Source organism: Arachis ipaensis, chromosome B05, assembly GCF_000816755.2.
Source record: "Arachis ipaensis cultivar K30076 chromosome B05, Araip1.1, whole genome shotgun sequence".
NCBI lineage: Eukaryota > Viridiplantae > Streptophyta > Magnoliopsida > Fabales > Fabaceae > Arachis > Arachis ipaensis.
The window spans coordinates 50685245-50695609 of NC_029789.2; the positions used below are offsets into that span (position 1 = coordinate 50685245).

Here is a 10365-nt window from a genome sequence, read left to right on the forward strand (position 1 = left end):
AGGTGCATTGTTAAGGTTTCAAAATATAAGGAAATTATGATTTGAAACTTCTTTTATGTTTTGAAAATATTTACATTATATTTAATTAATGATTTCTTCGCCAAATCAACTAGTTCTCTATGAAGGAAAGAAAAATGTTAGCAGAGTATAACAAGTAATGAAATTATATTTGTGATATTGTTTCAGGTTCTTCTTAGAGGCCATAAGAATGGACGAGAGGCTGTCAAGTACTTTGGACCAGCACCTGGTGTGCCCCATAGTCACACCAAGCCCTATGTTCGTTCAAAAGGACGGAAATTTGCGCGTGCTAGAGGAAGAAGGACTAGCAAAGGCTTCAGAGTTTTAGTTCTCGAGCTCAAAGATGGAGGACTTTCATTTTTATCATTTGACCGTTATGTATTGTTTTCCTTCTTTTTGTGTCGTTAAAACAGTTCATTTTTAGTTCAGTTTTCCTTCCCTCAAAGGGGAAAAAGGATTGGAACTCGCTCAACAATTTTGGTTTAGTTGCTACCGTTTTATTGAAAACCATGAAAGGATTGATGAGTAGAAATTCTTCATTTGTTCGTGATCGTTAACTTTGCTTGTCTAATTGATTATTTTTTTAACTTGTTTTGAACATGAATTGTATTTTAATGTAAAATCACGTGTATTTGCCGCACTCAAAGGCTATTCAGTTTTCTGAAGTACTTAGTTAGAACAGAATTCATATATACATAATTGCCAAAAGAACCCCACCTAGAATTTAGGAAGAATAATGGAGATTAAAATTTCAAAGTGGAGTCGTGTATATGAAGTCGTGCATATTAAAATTGTTATATATAAATTTTTTTCTTTGGTTAAATATTTTCATGTTCTCATTATTGAAAAAAAATTCTAACCGAATTTGTTAGTGGGAACAACAGAAATCAATAAAATATAATTGGTCAATAAAAATTCTTACTCCCGTATTTTGGATAAATATTTTCATATTATATTTTGGTTAAATCAAATATATATGTAGGTATGAACTTTTTTGGTTTTATAATAATTTATTTTGGTGTAAATATAATATAATATTTGTAAAATTTAATTTTCAAGTGTAATATTTGAAAAAATTTTGAATACTTTTAATTAGGATCTTATATAATTTACTAAAATAGAATTCTTACACTACTTTAATTTTATAATTAGGTCATCAGAAAACAAGAACCATATAAGAAAATAATGAGCATGATTAGTGAACGAATCATTATTAATTAAATCTCAATAACTCAAGTACTTATGTTGTTTTAGTTAGAAATATTTATTATACAGTTTATTTTTTTATTTTATGAAGAAGAGCTCATCATAGAAAAATTGAAAAAAAAATGAGGTAAATAGCACTAATGATTCTGAGTTTTATTCAGAATTATATGTTCTTAGTGGGATAACGAGAATGCGATACAAAACAATAGGAATAAAAAAGTTTTAATAAATAAATTCGTCTATTTTAGTAAGTCTAACAAGAAGACATAAATAATTCTTCCCAATTTAAGTAAATATGCTATGGGTGTATCATAATCCACCATAATTGAAACCTCTCGTTAACATCTGCCCGTATCTTATTCCAATCTCCGGTGACACAACTAGAAAATGGATTAATACAGACAGATTTACAGACGGATTTGGTGTTTATTACAGAGGGATTTTTGGTTACCGACGAAATTACCGACGGATTTTGTCCCTCTGTAAAAGCCTCGTCGGAAATTATTTACCGACGGATTTTTTTCCATCGGAAAATTACAGACGGATTTTTACCCATTACCGACGGATTTTCCCTCTGTAAATTTTCTATCCATTTCCCAAAGGCGACGAACTTTCCGACGGATTTTCCGTCTGTAATTACAGACGGATTTTCCGACAGATTTTTCGTCTGTAATTTGAACTTTGGAAAATCATCTCACACTCTGATTACAGACAGAAAATCCGTCTGTAAATCCGTCAGTAAGATAAAATATATTTTTTTATTTTTCTAATTACAAAATAAACTTATTTTCATACAAAATAAATATAAATTTAATACAAATTTTTATCTAATTTGTATTCAAATATTTATAATATTTCAAAAAATAAACAAATTCATTGTATTATCAAACTAAAAGAAAAATACTATAAACAAACAAGTCAATATAATTCAAAACATAAACAAAGTGTATTGATACACCAACTATAATAATAAGTAATAACCATATATCAACAAAGTGTATTGATACATGAACTATAATTCAAAATATAAACTTTGTATTCAAAACATCTTTCTGAAATCCCATGTCCAGTAAATGATCAGCTTCATCGAGCACCCACACTTTCACACCCATCAGCCGAGTTGCAAAGCCAGCAGTATTCTCCACATGATCTCTAAGCCTTCCAGGTGTAGCAACAAGGATCTGTACTGTATAGCAAGTCTTGTCCCTCCAATTACAACCTGAACACCAATGGTAGGATGATACTTAAGCAATTCAGCAGCTTCTGTAGTCGCTTGACTTGCAAGCTCTCGAGTTGGACATATGACAATCACATGAATTGGTGGCCGCCTATGATCACGTTCAGTTGGTGGTGAATTTGCAACAACTTCAATTGATGGAAGCTGAAATAAAAAAAATGAAAAAATAAGTTTAGTCAAAATCACCATTCATCACTTACTACAGGTAGAATAAAGAAAACAAAGAAAAGAAGCCAATAATACAAACTTAGTATTCACAACCAAAAAGTGAAACCCAATAAGTATATATTGAGTAGCTAGCTGTACAAGTGACAAGTCTACAACTTACGTGAAAACATTTCACATCCATTGTTAGTAAAATTGCATCTACTGATATTCAAGTTCGAGAGGGCTGGAAGCTCTGGCAGAAAACAATCAATCACAATATTAACTTGTTGCTTGAATGGTGAATGGTTTAATCTTAAATCCAACAAAGAAAGTTCTCTAAAAACTAAAAAGTAACGTAAGTTGGTTCAACCTGAAAAGGTCATGGTGATCATTGTTGCACCAAAGTTTGGAAGTGATGAAGGCTTCATGGCGGCTGTTTATGATTCCAAGCTCTAAGGCCTTATCAGGCTACAAGCAAGCAGAAGGCAACAGACTAATTTGGCGAAAGATACATTCCCTCTGCATATTGATAATTCATTATTAGTGCAATTTGTATCTATACAAACTAATTTAATATAAAATTGTGTGGCATAACTATACTAATTCTGAAATTTCAAGGACTGTGTAAATATAATAAATAGAAAAAACCGCATGTGCAACCCACATAGATATAGGAAAGGTATACCTGAGATTGAATAAATTCAATAATCTCTAGCAGCCTTGCTGATTGCTAAGAGTTAATCCCAGTAGAAGTTCTTTCTATTGTTGGTAGTCTGTTTAAAATTATTTCAAGATAAATCTACCAAAATAATGAACAAGAATAATAGTAAGTTGACCAGCATCTAGATATATTCAGCCCAGCATTATGCACGAAAGGGGAAAAGGAACTAAAATAAAATATGTTGAACCTTAGTTGTATATGAGCCATCCAATTCAAGCATTGAACCCACTACTGCCACTGCATCTTTATTAACACCTTTGATCTGAATATATATGGGCCAAGGATATCTTGTAGATGATCAACCTCAATTAGAATCTACATGACAAAATGGGACAAGAATTTTAATAGCAAGTTAAACTAATTAACAAAAATAAGCCTAGAGATGATCTTGACAAGTGAACATCCTTTTGTGCAATAATATAATGATATATCTTACTGCACAGAAGTACTCCGATCAGGAGAGTTTTACAACCAAAAAGATACCACTTATTAAATAATGAAAATAATAGCTTGAAAGGTATACTTTACCACCGATAAGGAAATCAAGCAACCATTCGTAATACATGGAAACACTTAATTGGTCTCATCATATCCGATACACTTAATTCAAGACGTAGCCGATACACTTAATTGGTCTCATCATATCCGATACACTTAATTGATCCATTGTAAGCAAGAACAAGATTAACAGCTCCTTCACCCCTGTAAACCCAGTTAGCTGCATCTTCTTCCCTTAGAGTTTGCTCCATCAGTTTTCACCTGAAAAAATACTCTCATTTTTAGTTCAGGCATTTTATCAAACATCAAGAAGACACCCAATGAAAAGCTTCAAAAAAACCAAACTTGAGTTCAATTTGAAGAAGAAAACTTGTGAAAAAACAAAACGGTACCTCTGATTTATCATAGTCTGCATGTATTTAAGGACAAGGTATAATATATGTAGCTATAGTAATATAAGAATCTAATAAGCAAATAAAAACTTTAAGAAACTCATCAGTCATCATCATGATATATATACCTTTAATAGTTGAAATTGGTTCGATGGAGAGAGTTTCATAAAAAGGAAGTGAAGGGTAACACTCCATGTTTTGTATTGAAAACTCGTGTGCCCAACATTCCAGTGGTGGATATTTGTTACTGTTTCCCCTGAAATATAGATTGAACATAAATAAATGCAGCACAGTGGCAAATAATTCACCAAAAAAAAAAGTATATATAGAGTATTGTAACAATTTAATCTAATTAGATTACCTGGAATAATAGTAATAATCATAATCATATAAGAAAAATTGAATGGGAAGTGGGAAAGGATATTCATCTATTTGTTGAGGGTTGAAGAAGTAGTTGCAACAAGCCATGGAGATGATGATGATGAGTAATGAGGTTCAGTTTCCAATATCTTTATAAGAGAGCTGGAAGGTTCAGGTGACTCTAAATTCTCCTTGTTTGCCTCTAAATTTAGTTTAAAAATAATACATAAAAAAAAATCTCTTTTGCTGCAGATAAATCCAAATTGTCAACTTCATAGTTAGCTACAGAATAGGTTTATTACTTAGTTCTAATTGCATAGCAGCATAAGTGAGGTACTTCATCACATGTCTTTTGCTCTTAAACACAAATTAGTTATACTCTCACACATGGAGACTCCTCTCATGTATATGTATCTCAAAAAGCAAATAGCTAACTGTTGGAGAAATATCAAATAATTTGGAATTTCCCTAAAAGGACAAGAAAAGAAATGGAGAAGGCAATAGTTGTTTGTATCTAATCAAAGATCATGAAAATTTCAAGATATCATCTTATGTTCAGTTGAAAATATAGAGACAAAGATTAAGAAGATTGAAGCTGGCATAGCAAACATAATAGGGATAACATCAGATTGAGCAGTCATCTTTTATTTACCATATAAACTGAGGTCCGATCTGCGAGAGGGCGGTTTTCCATCCAGCTGCCCACATCTGTGGCCCCTCCACAGCAATTGCAAATGGTGTGAGAATTACCAATGACAACATAGATAAACAAGCGTAGTAATTCATTCCGCTGACAGAATTTCCCTTCATTCCCTTCTTTGAAAAGATATTACGGAAAACAAATGCCAAATTTGATATCATAGCCCCCATAAAACCTGTAATAAAAAGGTCAAGAAATCCAAGTTAGAAGGACGAAAAATTACTACTAGTCGGTAACTTATGAGAAATACATTCATGACAACATCCTCTAGAGGCATATGCACTCAAATATATAATAGCACATGTAAATTATGTTAATAGGAATACAAGAATACTATTAATCCCTTTCTTGGATATGTTAATAGGATAATCCTGCGATGTTTCCTTCTGGCCAGTGGATACCAAGTATGAGGGGAGCTAAAACAACCAAAAATCAATCATGAGGCTTCAGAACCATAAAATGATAAAATCAATATCAATGCCAGTGCAGCTTTTAACTTAATTATCAAATGATAAATAGCAATTAAGAATTTCAGTAACGAATACAAAAGAGCATTATCACAAACAGGTTCCGTGCAAAGTTCCGAAACTAATGTAAAGAGAGCAGATTGAAAAGCAATGCAATGTAAGCTTACGTCAAGTCAGTGAAATCATTTCTGATGGCACCATGAGTAGAGCAAGTCCCCTCAAACGATCTACAAGAACAAATAGCCACAAATAAAACAAAATCGATTCAGTGAGAATAAACTCCAATGTCAGCAAATTAGTTGAAACAAACAAAAACCCATCAACAGTACTTCACTTACTTCTCCACATTAGCAACTGTATCACCCTCCAGAACCTCCCTAACACTGAGCTTATGAGATGTGGAATCAGTATCTGAAGCAACTACACCACATTCAGCAACACTCTGAACCCTCTCTGTTACTGATGCTTCAGGGTCAGCGCCATCATCATCAATCTCACCCTCCTCCAACTCTCCTTCCTCTTTATCATCATCCACAATCACCACCTCGCTTGCATTCTCCTTAACACCAGCAGACCCAGAAGATGATTGATTGGAAGACATGGCAGCACTGGCATTAACATTTGCATTCGAATCAACTAAACAGATGCTATTTCATATATTCTTCCCCGGTGGATATTCAACAACTCTGTCAATCAACAATTATATAATAAAGTTACACACTAGTATCACATGAATCACATGAATCACAGAAAATATTGCATTTAGGTCAAAAAAGCTTCCGAATGCAGAAAAAATTCATCAAAATCAGAGTAAACCCATAGATTCACGAAGCACAAAAGCAGAGTATGATAAACCTAGCTAAAACTGGCGCAGAAAAATTGAGCCCTAAGGTTTATCACGAAGAACAGAATCACAAAATCAGGATATATATACCTGAAATTCGTGATGGTTACGAGAAGAACCGAGAGAGCGAGTTGTTGAGATTAGATGGAAGAGGCGCCAGAGGGAGCAGACGCGATGAGAGCGGCGGCGGAGAGAGCTCTGCGACGATGGGAGTAGACGCGACGAGAGCGGCGACAGAGGGAGCTCGTGTGACGCAAGGGATGACAGAGAGATCGTGCGATGCCAGCGGCGGCGGAACCGGCAGCGGCGGAAGCAGCTCGTGCGATGGAGAGAAGAAGCAACTGTACGACGGAGAGAGGAAGAAGCACATAAAGGTAGGTAGGAGTTGGCAGCTGTTTATTTGTGAATGGATTTCGGGAGAGAGGGGATAGATTAGGTCACAGTTAAAATTTTCAGACGGAAATTTTTAAATTACAGACGGATTTTCTGTCTGTAATAATTTAATAAAACGCAGCATTCTGTCTATTTAATTACAGACGGATTTTCCGTCTGTAACTATTTCTCACGAAAAAAATTAATTTTTCCGACGGAATTATCGACGGATTCTCTTTTCTGTCTGTAATTTATGCTAATTCATTTTTTTTGTTTTCCGACAAAAAATCCCTCTGAAATTCCCTCTGTATTTCAGCGGGATAAAATCCGTCGGAAATATCCGTCTGTAATAACTAGTTTTCTAGTAGTGTGACGAAATCCAATGCTAAATACATTCTACTCCTTTCCTCGTGCAGCTGTAATTTATTTTACCAAACGTTAACACATGTATTAGTGTAATTAAAAAGCGAAACTGTTTATGTTAAAATTTACCTTTGGAGGGATCACAGGGGTAAATTCTTGTTGCACATCCATCCATTGCATAACCCATACAGCTGAATCATTGCTGTATGAAAACATATCATGCAATACAACATAAAGAAGTCAAAAACACAATATATATATATATATTAAACTAAATAACCAACAATTTGAATAATTACCTATTTGTGCACCTAGGAATACCTATTGCATTACCGACTTCCCAACCCGTGAAACTCACTATGTCTTGTATACCACATTTTACGTACTTCTCTGATGATATTATTTCAGAAAGAGCCACTCCCTGTAATAAAAGTGTGCTTTACTTGTTGAAGTAATGATACTATTAACTCTATTTCTATAATAGGAGTACTTACTATATTTCTAATATGATGCTTGCATGGTTCATCATCTTCAACCTTACAGTGAGAGTCTAAGTGATAAAGTATTTTGTCAGGAATGCTCATTACCATCAGATACCAGTGATCATTCTCCTTGATTGGGACATATATCTGTATCACAAATAGGATGTAAAATGTATTAGTCATAGTTTGAGTACTTTTTAGTATAATAAAATTACTCCAATAATTATCTTAAACGTACGAATTGAAGGTCTCGGGTTGGTGGCATATAATGGGCATATTTTTCCAGTAGGTCATGATCCTCCATATGTAACGACATGTCATCCTAGAAATGTTTGAGGACAATGGTTATTTATTTTAATTAGTTAAAAGAAAAAAAAAAGCAAGATTTTGATTTACCGCAAATGATGGGGGAAGGGACCAAACATTTTTTAATTTGGTCATGGTAATATTTGATGTTATCTTCAATGCCATCAGCTTTATTACCAGTTCAGATACTTGCTTGCCAGGTACGAGACAAAACAGATCTCCTCTAGTTGCAATTGTATCGTGGATATGAACCAAATCCTCACTAACACAAAGCCAACACGTTAGCCACAGAGAAAATTAAAATTTAAAATAAAAGAAAAAAAAATCCTCACGCTATGTCAATATCAGCATTAAAGATGTACATAGCCATGTTGACTAAATCCTCACTCAATCTCATGTCTTGTGGTGGTTTGAATGAACAGTTAAGATTCTGCACAAAACGTAAAGGTTATCCACAATATACGTATTTGAATACTATGCCACTAAATTTTTTTATATAATTCAATTACCTTTGGGATAGAAGTGTTCTTGAAAGCCATCTTTTTTGGTTCCGCAGTGGTCGTTAACCGTGCTTTGTCTATGGTGAAAGTTAAAGGCCCTTTGCGTACTCTAGTTTCCGCCATCTTGCTTGATAGTTGACCCTTGTGCTCAATTTTTGGCATTTTAGCTGGTCGTGCAATTGCCATATTTTGGATAGATGGTGGATTATTGAATCTTGCCAATTTGTCCTTTTGCCTTAGAAACGTACTCGGAAGTTCTTGCACAGTTTTATTAGTATTGCTATTTCTTTGAATACCGAATCTTGACTTTGGCTTCGACTTTTCTTCTCCATCCAGACATGTTTGCGTGCCTTTGTAGAACGATGGTGGCATATTGTGCAAAATCTCAACGTCCTTATTCTCGTCGGATAAATCCGTAAACACACAATTTTCGGAGTTTACTTCCGACGGGCTAGAGTTTTTCTTCGTTACATCATCACAAGTTTTATTCTTCATCTCATGTAGGTCCGTATTGTCGAATTTCTCATGCTTCTCATCAGTTTTGTATTGAAGGGCGGTTAATTTATCAAGTGACTTCTTCGCCATCCACATTGCCTTCTCCATCTCATCAACTCTCTTGGATAAAGACTACATTATAAAACTGAAAATTAGCATTGGTATATATAAATAACATTGCAATATTATCATGAGTTGGATATATTACCTCTATGGCATGTAGTATTTGTTTCAACGGAGAATTTTCAATAATTTCCATGGAACAAGATCCAATGTGATCGTCTATTACCTTTTCTTCCATTGCTCTATAAAATTGTAATTTAAGTTTTAGTAGAGATAGTTAATAGTATTCTATGCCTGAGCGTTTATATATAGGAATAAGATTATGTTTCACACAACTAATTCTCTTTTAAAATTTAAATTTAAATATTAAAAATCAAAATTAGTCAATATGCTTTAAATTAAAAGAAAAATATATCCAAAATTAAAATAATTTCCACGGCATAAATTACCCAGCCTTTATCTTGTATTAAATTAATAATAAATTCTTGTTTTATAATTCTAATATTATCTTTTTGAAAAAAGATAATATTAGATTTTTTTATGCAATCTTATTATTCTTAACTTCTTATCTTCTTACTCTTTACTCTAATCCTTTTTTTAAAAAAAATTATAAAAATAAAATATCTTAAAATTCGTATTATTTTTATCTTATCTTATCTTTTATAACCGATAACCGAATATATTCATCTTAAGGAATATGGTACCGTACAAGACAAAATACTATCTGAGTGAGTAGTAGAAGATGGCTCCAATAAAAAATACACAGTTCAATGGGATGTTTAACGATATAACAAAAAGAATAGAAAATTTAGAATCGGTCATTCATGTTCTACACCAAAAAATTGATTTGATCATGGCACAACAGAAAACTTCCACAAATAGTTCGATGTTGGATCCTACTCATTCTTCGGAAAGTACAAAAACTAGTGATCTTACTGGTATCATGCCAATTCAACCCAAGAATTTATTCCACTTGGATATTACTCGTGAAGCTACAACTCCACCTAATGGACAACCACATGTTAGAGTAGGAGCGGTACTACCAAAGGTAAACTTATTTTTTTCTTCTTTCGTTTATTTTTTTTTCCTTATTTTTTTATTGTTACCTTGAAATTATTTTTTTATGAGCAGTGGTGGACACTTATTGCATTTGAACCTACTGCTTCGATGATGTTAACCGATTCTCAAGCCGCT

The 10365-nt window shown here is 33.4% G+C and overlaps 2 protein-coding genes and 1 long non-coding RNA gene across 3 annotated transcripts in view; 1 reads left to right on the forward strand and 2 right to left on the reverse strand.

Moving 5' to 3' along the window:
• The window catches only part of LOC110272016 (protein FAR1-RELATED SEQUENCE 5-like), a 3698-nt gene extending 3123 nt beyond the window's left edge, over positions 1-575 (forward strand). The window contains exons 4-5 of the mRNA XM_021123792.1: positions 187-276; positions 432-575. Of these exons, the coding sequence (XP_020979451.1) occupies positions 187-276; positions 432-575 (234 nt within the window). The remainder of the gene's footprint in view (positions 1-186; positions 277-431) is intronic.
• LOC107643636 lies at positions 3295-4486 on the reverse strand. Its single transcript, XR_002362965.1, has 3 exons — positions 4348-4486; positions 3517-4088; positions 3295-3407 (listed from the first exon to the last, which is right to left on the reverse strand). It is a non-coding gene; the product is annotated as an uncharacterized LOC107643636 (long non-coding RNA).
• On the reverse strand, positions 4577-7015 carry LOC110272017. The gene is made up of 6 exons (XM_021123793.1): positions 6681-7015; positions 6085-6432; positions 5914-5973; positions 5614-5695; positions 5232-5395; positions 4577-4580 (listed from the first exon to the last, which is right to left on the reverse strand). The coding sequence occupies exons 2-6, from the start codon at positions 6345-6347 to the stop codon at positions 4577-4579; spliced, it is 573 nt and encodes a 190-aa protein (XP_020979452.1). The 5' UTR covers positions 6348-6432; positions 6681-7015.

Coding starts and splice junctions, on each gene's coding strand:
- LOC110272017 (XM_021123793.1), bottom strand. CDS start 6,347: ATGTCTTCCAATCAATCATCTTCTGGGTCTGCTGGTGTTAAGGAGAAT. Junction 5,696..5,913: donor AATGATTTCACTGACTTGAC/GTAAGCTTACAT, acceptor TGGTTGTTTTAG/CTCCCCTCATACTTGGTATC. Junction 5,396..5,613: donor ATCCAAGAAAGGGATTAATA/GTATTCTTGTAT, acceptor ATCTTTTCAAAG/AAGGGAATGAAGGGAAATTC.